Raw genomic sequence first — 12,881 nt, forward strand, 5'->3', positions numbered from 1 at the left:
GGTCGGCTGTGTCGTGCATCATGAATATGCGCGACAATAATGAGCCGGCTCAGAAGCAGCAGGCAGAACAGGCTGCAGAGAGCATCGCTGGAGCCGGGTGAGTAAAAATGCTTTTTATTTTAGAAGCACGTTTTTTTCTGGCACGTGTTTCATGGATCACACCATAGTGTGGTCCGTGGGACATCCGTGATGCCAGAAAAAAATGGACATGTCTCCGTCACGGACACGCGTGCACGCTGCACAGAGACACGTTCAGTGAAAAATCACTGATGTGTGAGCAGACCCATTGATTATAATGGGTCTGCGTATGTCAGTGAATCTGGTACGTTTAAAAAAAAGCACAAACGTACCAGAATCACTGACGTGTGAAAGGGGCCTAACTGAAAAAGATAAAAATACAAAAACACAAATACAAGTATACTAACAGTAGTTACATAAGGAAACTGTAGAATCTACCCTTACGGGAGGCAGGTTACTTAAACGTTCCAAATATTATAACATTTTTATTAACGGGAACGGGACCGGGTCCTTCCGCTTGCCCACCCAAGCAAACCTGCACCTTGATGCTGCCTCTAAGAAAACCAGGTCAGCACCCCTTTTCCCCAGTCCAGGAAACAGGCCCAGGTACGGGTATTGCCCACAATGGGCCGGGTACAAAGTTCCATACCCGGCAGTCTCTCAGAGGTCCCATGTCCAGGGGACCCCTGACCCGGAGGGTTGTCACCGGTTGCTCTGGTGACAGGACCCCGGCCTCCTCTGCTGCAGGCCCTTCCTCCAACCAGCCTCTCCGGAAACTGTAGGACAGGAGGGTGGTCCAAGGGGCTATTTACAAGGCCCAAAAGTTATTGGGTGGCCTGCAATTTCTCGGCCTTGTCTATTAAAATGGTGTAAAGCATTTTTCTTTTAAAGTCCCAACGGGGACGGGCAGGATGGTCCCAATGAGGACTTTAACATGGTAGCCGGGACCGCTACCGCTCTTTAACTTTCTTCCTCGTACTCCTTCTCAACCAGGACCTCGGAACTGTATGGCGGGGGAGGGAACTGGGGCCGCCTAGGAACGTTGTGGCCTTCCCTCCTTTTCACACCAAGGGCAAACCAGCCCCTCTCCCCGCAGTGACGGGTGTAAGTTACCAGATCACCGGGTAACAGGTCACGGTCTGGGTGGCCCATCGGGAGGTGGGAGTTGATGTCCCGACGGGAGACGAAGATTTCAGCCTCCATGCCCGGTTCAAAGATGAACCCCCACCCACGCTGGGGGTCAAACCGATGGACTTGGCCTTCAAAGGTCGGGCCCCGCACCCGATAGGTGGCACTCCGTAGATTTTCCTTCTCGCAGATGGTGCAGGCCAACAGCTCTTCCTTCTGCCGTTCCCGAGGTGCGATTTCCCAGCCCAGCTGGCTCGGCCGCCGCTCCCAGTATGGAGCATTCACCTGCTCTTGCTGCGCTAGGGTTGGGCCCTGCCGGAGCTCCCCTGTACCGGCTACGACCGGTATTCTCGAGACTGGGGAGTCCTGCAGTGGCGTGGCATGTGGTGCTGCTCTGCAACGGCAACCCTGTGCTGCCTCTGCCGAGGCCTGGGATTCGGGAGCAACGAGCCTCACCTGCTGGGTCTTCCTCCGGGCCACTTCCACTCTCTCCATGGCCGGGCGGACTGCTGGGGCCGGAACTTCTTTGGGCGCGGTTACTTCCGGGACCGGCGGGCTCACCTTGCGGACGGGCACCTCCCGGGGAACCTTCCTCGGCAACGGGATCAGTGCGGGCTGAACGAAGGGCCGTCCACGGGCGGCATCTACAGGCCTGTCCTCGTGGGCAGGTGGGATGGACTTCGCTGCCGGTGTCGGGGGCAGCGGACCAATCGGCGGGGCAGCGGCAACCGATACGGACGGCGGGGGAAGCAGGAGGGTGAACGGGAGCAGACTGGGCCCCTCAGCCACAGTGGCCGTACCCTCGGGGACATAGGGATGTGGGTCGCCTACCCGCTCCTCCAACACTGCCTCCACCTCGCGTATCCGCACGGCCGCAGCCACTTCCTCAATTTCGGCCACCCACCTTTCCATTAGGAGACGTACTTGGGGCTGTAGACGGCGACATATCTGCGTCGTCCGGGCTTCCACCCATGCCACTGTTCCAGGTATGGGCTCCGGGATTTCGGGCTTGCCGGACGGGACAGACATGCTGCACGGTGGATGTCCAGGAACTAGACGGGTGGCAGAGTCCTGGAGTCCCTGCCCTTTATCCCTTTGGTCACATGGGATGGGATCTTCACCCGCCCCCCCTTGGTCTTTTCACAGCACACCTTCTGCACGGCTTCTTTTGCAGCCGCACGCTCTCCGACACTCTCTGTTCCCAGGGGGCGGGACTTCGGTTTCGCGCTCCACTCTCAACGCGTTTCCCTTATCATCAGGAGAGTGCTGTGCAGTCTGTTGCACGCTTGAGGTCGGGACTTCACATGTGTCTATCCATGTGAGGACATTTATTGTCCAGACACTTCGCTCTCCTGATGATAAGGGAAACACGTTGAGAGTGGAGCCCTAGCTTTATCAGAAGCTGGCATAAGAACCGGATCCTGCAGCAATACCTGGGAGGATCGGGGGATTCATGGAAGGCCAGCTATCTGACAGACTGACAGTGATTTAACAGGAACATCAGACCTTAGCTACATGAAACTGGTGAGACGGTTCCTTTTTCTTTTCTAGCTGTTGAGATTTATCATGGTGACTACCCCAGAGTGGTGTGCGTTTTGTCATCAAAGCTAGATAAACCTGAGAATCACTGTTTTATGAGAGGCAGTGTAAACTATGCCCTTTAAAGTTTTGTAGCGCAATGGTAAACAATATACTCCCTGTCAGAAAGACATCTTGCATTTGAGAAGATGCCATTTTTTTTAGGGTCACCTGGCTCTTATAGACAGTACTACCAAGTATTCCTGAGGGCATTCTACATCTGTATCACTGCTGTGTAGTGGGTGTCTGTCCTTTGTGCATTCTGATGCCCTTCTGCTGCTACCTAGAGAGGATCAGAGCCACTACACCCTTTCACATCTGGCACATGCGGTGCAATTTATGTGTGTTTTGTTGTTTGAACAGCTTTTAAACGGTATTCATTAAAAGTTATTTTTTTAGGCGTCTTTTTTAGCTGGTATTTGGCTAGTTCTATACTTACTTATTTATACCTGATCCAGTTGGCTATTTCTATTATAAATTTGACAGGTGCATAAGTGTGGGCACCCTTATTAATTTCTTGTTTTGAACACTCCTAACTACTTTCTACCAACTTATGAAGCACTCAATTGGTTTTGTAACCTCATTGAGCTTTGACCTTCATAGGCAGGTGTATCCAATCATGAGAAAAGGTATTTAAGGTGGCCACTTGCAAGTAGTTCTCCTATATGAATCTCCTATGAAGAGTGGCATCATGGGCTCCTCAAAACAACTCTCAAATGATCTGAAAACAAAGATTATTCAACATAGTTGTTCAGGGGAAGGATACAAAAAGTTGTCTCAGAGATTTAAACTGTCAGTTTCCACTGTGAGGAACATAGTAAGGAAATGGAAGAACACAGGTACAGTTCTTGTTAAGCGCAGAAGTGGCAGGCCAAGAAAAATATCAGAAAGGCAGAGAAGAAGAATGGTAAGAACAGTCAAGGACAATCCACAGACAACCTCCAAAGACCTGCAGCATCATCTTGCTGCAGATGGTGTCACTGTGCATCGGTCAACAATACAGCGCACTTTGCACAAGGAGAAGCTGTATGGGAGAGTGATGCAAAAGAAGCTGTTTCTGCAAGCACGCCACAAACAGAGTCGCCTGAGGTATGCAAAAGCACATTTCGACAAGCCAGTTACATTTTGGAAGAAGGTCCTGTGGACTGATGAAACAAAGATTGAGTTGTTTGGTCATACAAAAGGTGTTATGCATGGAGGCAAAAAAACACGGCATTCCAAGAAAAGCACTTGCTACCCACAGTAAAATTTGGTGGAGGTTCCATCATGCTTTGGGGCTGTGTGGCCAATGCCGGCACCGGGAATCTTGTTAAAGTTGAGGGTCGCATGGATTCAACGCAGTATCAGCAGATTCTTGACAATAATGTGTAAGAATCAGTGATGAAGTTGAAGTTACGCAGGGGATGGATATTTCAACAAGACAATGATCCAAAACACTGCTCCAAATCTACTCAGGCATTCATGCAGAGGAACAATTACAATGTTCTGGAATGGCCATCCCAGTCCCCAGACCTGAATATCATTGAACATCTGTGGGATGATTTGAAGCGGCTGTCCATGCTCGGCGACCATCAAACTTAACTGAACTGGAATTGTTTTGTAAACAGGAATGGTGAAATCTACCTTCATCCAGGAACTCATTAAAAGCTACAGGAAGCGACTAGAGGCTGTGATTTTTGCAAAAGGAGGATCTACAAAATACTAATGTCACTTTTATGTTGAGGTGCCCATACTTATGCATCGGTCAAATTTAGTTTAAATGCAGATTGCACATTTTCTGTTAGTACAATAAATTTCATTTCAATCCAGAAATATTACCATCCGTTCATCAGTTATTAGATATATGAAACTGAAATAGCTGTTGCAAAAAGCCAAAGTGTTATAACGAAAAAAGGTTAACATTAATAGGGGTGCCCAAACTTTTTCATATGACTGTATATATCTTCATTTTATGATTATCTAGAAAAAAATTTACTCTTAATAATTTATCATTTTGGCCAGAAGATGAGTGCTGGGAATAAGAGGTTTTTCTAAGACATGAAAAAAAGCTGTTCCTTTTTTTACATATTTTTCCCTGGATGATTTCTGGTTTTTTTTTGTGTTTTTCAGATTTCTTCAGAAAATTTGGAAAAAGACTCAAATAAGAAACAGTATGCGTATATCACTGTAATCTCTCCGCAATGCTCTCTGGAGAAAGTTGTCCTGTTGTCCTTTCAAAGTGGATATATATTTGTACAGACTGACAAACCCATCTACACCCCAGGATCCACAGGTACAATGTTATGACATAGTTGAAGTGTAGAAATTAGCTTCAGTTATAAATACACAAAAAATTAGGCATCTACAGAGTAAATATTACAAAGGTAGATGGTTAGTATACAACAAGACCCTAATATGCATGGCACCTTGGTTGCATTTTTAATAGTACGCTGGCAAACACTTCAGCAGCACTGTCTTCACAGAGACACAATCTGGACTCTCCACCGTGCTTTTTCTGCTGCCGCCACTACATATCTAAGCAATCCACATGTCTAAAGTATTCCCACTATATTTTACAGCATTAGATAGTGATGCTGAGAAATGTATTCTCCTTAGGGGGGAAAAATAGGAAACATTTTCCAAAATAGGGATAATTTTTTAAAAGATTTGGGGACAGAAAGCCATATTTTTTTAATTTGAAAATCATACTCCTATTTTGTCTGTCTAAAAAAGGGATGCTTTCGGGCAGCTTGAGAAATAACTTTTGTAATTGACTAATTATTTTGTAATTAGTAAACAAGATACGCACCAAAATAATGAACAATTTTCACTCCCAGTTATGAAACAATCAGTTCTTCATGTTCAAAGCAGTACACCTGTTTTGTCTCAAGAAAAAATGGGATAATTTTTGGATAGTTTGATAAAAATGCTTTGCTGTTGTCTCATATTTTTTTTTACAAAACTAGTTGTCACCTAGAAAAACTTGATAATTTTTAGGAGTGAGTGAACCGTACTGTAAATTTCCAGGTTCATACCGAATACAAGATGTCCCGGTCCCAGACCCGAACACAGACTTTTTGCCTGCATGTCCGGTTCCTGTTCAGATTTGTAATCTGAATAAAGCTTGTTGAAAGGCTGCAGAGCAGCCAATTAGCAAGCTTTTCTGGCGTGGGTACTTCTGGCTCCATCACAGCCATATCAAGTATTGGCAAGGTTGTGATTGGCCAGGAAAATCACTAAAAAAAAGGCAAAATGCTTGTGTGACGTCCTGGCAAAACCAGGTTGTCACAGAGACTGCACAGATCTGCCAGGTGCAGGACTCCATCCTCCTTGGCACACCAACACAAACCCACACCCAGGTACATAACACCAGCCAGTAAAGCCTAGTCACCCCCCAATGACAATAGGGACACACCAGTGGGCGGGACCAGGCTGATGGGAGCGCCCACCTAGGAGTCCTGAGGTGTTCTGGGAGGGACAAGTTGAAGTTGAGTTGGAGTTGAGTGCTGACAGTCGAGGAGAGAGGAGTGTGGAGTGACAGCGGAGTCAGGGGTTGGTGCCCCTGGACTACCAGACTACTGACTAGGTGGCAGACGGCAAACAGGACCACAGGCGATGGAGATGCGGTCGCGGGAGACCTTAAGTGGATCGGGGCAGGGTTGTAGCCCGCCGGTGCCGACAGCGGGAATCCGGTCTGGAGGCCGTGCACAGTCGGGGTACCTGGACCCTAGGGCGAGGAAGGTTTCAAGCCCCTTGTCAATTAGCCAGCTGGGGACAAGATTCCACGTCTTCTCCCACCAGCAAATCCAGAGAGCGAAACAGAAGCCCAAACGCGGGGGAATAGGGTGTCCGTCAGAACCCATAGAGATCCCAAGGGTCAGATTTCACGGGCCACAGCTCCCAACATACAAAGTTACCGGGAGTGTACTTCCACCGTTTCAAGCGGAGTTGTCCTGTTGAAGACACAAACACTGAGTGCAGGAGGAAGGGACCCCTGTTTGCTGTACCAGGGTGTGGGACCCGAATACAATCGCCGCAGGTTACCAGTCACTGGCAATTTGGTTTACTACTGGACTCTGTGTGAATTTCCTTGGAACTGTGAGTACACCATTCTTGCCCAGTCCAGCCCTGCATGACACTCTCCGCAGCATATTTCCCCGTATACCTGGGCCCCCTGGGACAACATCTCCCCTACCCGTGGAGGGGATACCATCCTGCTGCCCCACTCTATCAGCCCCGGGCATCCCATATCCAGACAGCGGCAGTGTCACCAACCATCACCGCAACCCACAGGTGGCGTCACTGACAAACTTTTCCCCTGTAAATTCACCCGGCTGCCACTCGAGCCACAGTAACGAACCTGGATTCGAGCACCCCCTTGCAGTGGTCTGGTCCCCGTCCGCAACACTTAGAACAGGACATGCTTACCAGTAGCATAGTAAGGTATAGATAGCTCACCTGTGCCTGGGCTTCCCCTCCATGGAGCAAGGAAACACCCTGTCCGGTGGAGCAATCAGCAAAAGGAAAAAAAAATAAAATCCAGCTCCAATGCCCTCAAGATAAAATCTTTACAGGCTTTATTACAAACTTACTCATAAAATTCAAAAAACGGCATGTAGCACAACGAAAAAAGACATTACAAGACCCCAAGGGGCAGAAAAATATAAAAACAGCTATGGGTTTCAGACACATGGTCCTTTGTTAGAGCTTGATCCATTCAGTCACATGGCATCTCTTAAAGGATATCCATAATTAGACACAGGTGATGTTAAAGGCTCTCCCATGAGGCAATTGTTCAGTAGGTCCGGATATATCCTATTTTGTATATTTTACTCTGACACCTAAAAAGACTGATATACATTTAACCAATAAATAGTTTAATGTCCAAACATACTGTATATATCAAAAAGATTTTTTCCCATGAAAGTATACCTTATAAATTACAAATAGACATATGTGGAGCCCATGAGGCTTCCGTCGCCACAGGGTACTGCAGCTCACTTAAGGAACAGTGCTCACCCCGAGTCTGGAGGAGGTCGGTGCCGGTTTCACTTTCACAACTCATACACACACAAACAGGGTTGCTATTCTTTTACCGTGGACCAGGCTAGGTTCGGGTCAAACGGGGTCGCCAACGTGGTTGGGTCTTTAGGATACCACCACACTTGGGATCCCCAATCGACTAGTGGTGGGACCTGGGATGGGAGGAGCAACCACCAGGGGGAAGTAGGAGCCAACACAACAGTTAGAGAGTTCTCCAGCAGAAGAGGAAGGGAGCAGTTTTCACCAGTGGCTCTGGTGGAACACAGGAGTGAATACAGTGGCCGAGAGGAGAGCTTAATTGCTCCCTGGGGATCGGTGCTGACAGAGTGCAGAATCCTAGGGTGTATTGTACTTCAGGTCGTCCACCATAATCTGCAGGCTTGGGGGATTGAAGGCCCCTCCGGCCCCCACAGTTACCGGGGCACAGTGCCATATAGGATCCAGGGTCTTGTTCCAAGGCAGGCTTCACTTGCGGCACCTGCATACGGACAGAGAGTAGACACACGTAAGAAGACCCAAGGGTCCCCAAGAGCTTCGATCTACACCAAGCGCAGGAGGCAGGTCCCACTATCATATTCACTGGCTCTGACCTCTAAAGGATCCAGGTTCGACGAAGCCCTTCACAGCTGGTGACTGGTGATTCCCAGGTGAGCGGCAAGAACTGTAAGTAAAACACCTGGAACCCGCGAAGACTGTGTCCACCTGTCATTTCCGGTACTGTCGCCCTGCCCTTTGGAGTTCGCCATTACTACTCCCCTCATCATCCTCTCCGGGGCCCACTCCACCTGTGGGGAGCAGAAACACCTCGGCTGCTACTACCATCTGCCCTGGAGGACAGCAAAAGCAGCGGTGGCTAATCCCCTGGCCACATACCGCAGGTGGCTTCACGAAATCAACCTCCACCATCCTCCATCACCCTTATCTCCACCCATCTCCCTCCATGTACACCTCGAGGTCACGAAGCCGGGCAAGGCCACCCGGGACATCCCCCCTGATCATCACCGGCCCGGCGAAGAGTATTTCCCCCCGACCCCTTGGGGTGCTACACATACATGTAGAGACATACAAAAGAAATAAATCCACAAATAGGTTAACTATATAATGATCACATAATATCCCAAGACAATGAATATACAGTATATGAATCTGAATTCATGGTCACAAGTTGGGGAAAAAAATATATATACAGACATGGACAATATTTATTTTGTGAAACAGAAAGGAGAAAAGAAAAAAAAAAGAAAACATTAGCAACAAATTTTTCATTTCCCATTTTGTTATGACAACAAATTCAATACTAATTGTACGAGTCCTTCCAGAAGGAAGAATCCATATATAAATAATATATGTCACATATAAACTGAATGAATCAAGCTTATAAATAAGCTGACCAGTAACAGGAGAAGGACTTGGGTAATCTGGATACAATTAATCTGAGCAGCAGCACTCAATGTCAGGCAGCAGCTGCAAAAGCAAACAAGATTTTAGGGTGTATAAAAAGAGAGATTAGATCCCGTGATCCCAACGTATTGTTACCCCTCTATAAATCACTTGTAAGGCCACATCTGGAATATGGGATCTCTGTTTTGGGCTCCACATTTTAAAAGTACATTCAGAAGTTAGAGTCAGTTAAAAGGCGGCAACTAGACTACTACAAGGAATGGAGGCCGCCCATATGATGAGTAATGGAGGCCTCCCATATGATGACAGGTTGAAAAAGTTAGATATGTTTAGCTTAGAAAAAAGACGTCTCAGAGGAGATCTCATTTATATGTATAAATACATGTGTGGTCAATATAAAGGACTGGCACATGACTTATTTCTTCCAAAGACAATACTAAGGACCAGGGGGCACTCACTGCGAGTGGAAGAAAAGCGATTCCAACAGCTAAATAGGAAAGGGTTCTTTACAGTTAAGGCCACTTTACGTGCAATGACATTGCTAACGAGATGTCGTGGGGTCACGGAATTCGTGACTCAAATCCGGCCTCGTTAGTGATGTTGTTGCGTGTGAAATGCACGAACGAATGTTAACGATCAAAATTAGTCACCTTATCGTTGATCGTTGACACGTCGTTCAAATTCCAATTATCATTGCAGGACACAGGTTGTTCGTCGTTCCTGCGGCAGCACACATCGTTATGTGTGACACTGCAGGAACGAGGAACCTCACCTTACTTGTGGCCGCCGGCAATGAGGAAGGAAGGAGGTGGGCGGGATGTTCCGGCCGCTCATCTCCGCCCCGACATTCCTATTGGGCGGCTGCTTAGTGATGTCGCTGTGACGCCGCACAGACCGCTCCCTTTGAAAGGAGGCGGTTCGCCGGCCACAGCGACGTCCATGTCTCCGTCCATCCATCCATCCTTGCAGCTGAACAATCTGCTTCTAGATTCTCTACTGCAGTATAGAGCTAAAGATTACCAAATCTGCCTATGTTGCTCATTAGAGGCAGTGGCTCAATGGATAGAGCACTCGCCTAAGAAGCATTAGTTTACGAGTTCAAGTCCCGGCCGTCCTGGTCAAGAATTTAATTATGAATATTATTTATTTATAATTTAATTCAATTATGCACTGAGGAGAGGAGCCGGATATCAGCTGTTAGCCACGGGACACACCTCTAAAATCGGAGCAGTTCACAGAATGAGGCTGCATTGCTCTATCCTCTCTCTTCTCTCTCTCTCTCTCTCTCTCCCTCCCTCTCCCTCTCTCTCTCGTTCTCTCTCTCTTTTTCTCTCTTTTTCTCTCTCTCCCTCTCTTCTCGCCTCTCTCTTTCTCTCTCTTTTTCTCTCTTTTTCTCTCTTTTTCTCTCTCTCTTTTTCTCTTTCTCTCTCTTTCTCTCTCTATCTCTCCTCTCTCTCCTCTCTCTCTTCTCTCTCCTCTCTCTCCTCTCTCTCTTCTCTCTCTCCTCTCTTCTCTCTCTTCTCTCTCTCTCCTTTCTCTCTTCTCTCTTCTCTCTCTCTCTCCTTTCTCTCTTCTCTCCTCTCTCTTCTCTCTCTCCTCTCTCTCTTCTCTCCTCTTCTCTCTCTCTTCTCTCTCTCTCTTTTCTTTTCTCTCTCTTTTCTCTATCTTCTCTCTCTTCTTTCTCTTTCTCTGATGATCGATGATTAGCTGATGCGGTCACCTGACGGAATCAGCTGACACTCTAAGTCGAGCGGTGAGGCCGGCTTTTTACCGCCCGGCCGGCTAAACTATCAGCTGATACTGTCGGACAGAAGTCTGCACTGAAGTGTGTAGTTTGTTTTGTTTTTTTTGCACTAATGCATCAGCTGATTGTATAAATGGCTTTTATACAATCAGCTGCTGTGTCCTGTGATGCAGGCCCTTGAACCTGACACATCATCTGATCGCTTTGCCTTCCAGCAAACCGATCAGATGATATTGGATCTGGATTGTTCAGCGCGGGACCCTTAATCCAGGATTACTGCGGAGGGGGGGTTCTTTATTTCAATAAAGATGGAGTCACTAATTATGTTGTGTTTTATTTACAATAAAAATATTTTTCTGTGTGTTGTGTTTTTTTTTATCTGTTCTAGAAATTCAAGGTGGCCATGTCTAATATTAGCATGACACCATGAATTTCGGGCTGAGGGCCAGTTGATAATATACAGCTAGCCCTAACCTCATTATTACCCAGCGAGCCACTGGTTACCAGGGAAGCTGGAAGAGTTGGATACAGCGCTAGAAGATGGTGCTTCTATGAAAGCGCCATTTTCTGGGGTGGCTGCGGACTGCAATTCGCAGCAGGGGTCCCCAGAAAGCTTGGGCACCCTGAGCTGCGGATTCCAATCCCCAGCTGCCTAGTTGTACCTGGCTCTACACAAAAATTGGGCAAAGCCCACGTCTTTTTTTTTTAATTATTTCATGAAATTCATGAAATAATTTAAAAAAAAAGGGCTTCCTTATATTTTTGGTTCCCAGCCGGGTACAAATAGACAGCTGGGGATTGGGGGCAGCCTGTAGCTGCCTGCTGTACCTGGCTAGCATACAACAACATGGCGAAGCCCACATAATTTTTTGGGGGGGCAAAAAACTCCTGCATACAGTCCTGGATGGAAAAAAAAAAAAAATCCAGCACTCGTGTCCAGAAAATATATTAAAACTTGCTTTTTTATTCAATACTAATCCTGGATGGAGTATGCTGAGCCTTGTAGTTCTGCAGCTGCTGTCTGCTGTCTGTCTGTATGGAGGAGAGCAGACAGAAGCTGCAGAACTACAAGGCTCAGCATACTCCATCCAGGACTGTATGCAGGAGTTTTTTGCCCACCAAAAAAATGACATGGGTTTCGCCATATTTTTGTATGCTGCCCCCAACCCCCAGCTGCCTAATTGTACCCGGCTGGGAACTAAAAAAATAGGGAAGCCCTTTTTTTAATTATTTCATGAATTTCATGAAATAATAAAAAAAATGGACATGAGCTTCGCCCCATTTTTGTGTCCAGCCAGGTACAACTAGGCAGCTGGGGATTGGAATCCGCAACACAGGTTGGCCCAAGCTTTCTGGACCACTCTGCTGTGAATTGCAGTCCGCAGCCGCCCCAGAAAATGGTGCTTTCATAGAAGTGCCATCATCTGGCGCTGTATCCAACTCTTCCAGCAGCCCTGAAGCCGGGTGGCTTGTTGGGTAATAATGGGTTAATACTACCTTTGTTTTACTAGCTAGTATTAAGCCAGAGATTCTTAATGTCAAGTTTGACCCGGCCATTAAGAATCTCCAATAAAGGGTTAAAAAAAAGACACCACACAGAGAAAAATACTTTAATAGAAATAAATACACAGACACACTTAGAGACTCCATGTTTATTACTCCCTCTCATCCCTCCACGATCCATGGTCTTCTGTCTTCTTTCTCCTTCAACCCATGCAGCTCTGCTTCATCAGACAGCACAGCATGGGAGGAAGAACGCTGCTGCTCCGTGCAGTCTAATCACTCACTGAGTGAACAGAAGCTGCATGCTGTAATCATTGACATCACCGCTGACAGGCGGGTTGCTGTAGCAACGGTGATCTCCGTTATTCACCGGCTGTGGCATCCAGTCCATGCATGTGGGCTGACTCTGTAAAGAGCGCCGACATGCAGGAACGGGGAAGCCGACCGTGTGCCAGATCATCTCGCCGGTACATGGAGATACACAAAC

The 12,881-nt window shown here is 47.3% G+C and overlaps 1 protein-coding gene across 1 annotated transcript in view; it reads left to right on the forward strand.

The window, feature by feature from the left end:
• The window catches only part of LOC142302077 (complement C3-like), a 339,126-nt gene that overhangs the window by 27,704 nt on the left and 298,541 nt on the right, over positions 1-12,881 (forward strand). Inside the window, exon 3 of the mRNA XM_075343156.1 lies at positions 4,834-4,996. Coding sequence (XP_075199271.1) covers positions 4,834-4,996 — 163 coding nt within the window. The remainder of the gene's footprint in view (positions 1-4,833; positions 4,997-12,881) is intronic.

Source organism: Anomaloglossus baeobatrachus, chromosome 4 (assembly GCF_048569485.1).
Source record: "Anomaloglossus baeobatrachus isolate aAnoBae1 chromosome 4, aAnoBae1.hap1, whole genome shotgun sequence".
NCBI classification, from domain to species: domain Eukaryota; kingdom Metazoa; phylum Chordata; class Amphibia; order Anura; family Aromobatidae; genus Anomaloglossus; species Anomaloglossus baeobatrachus.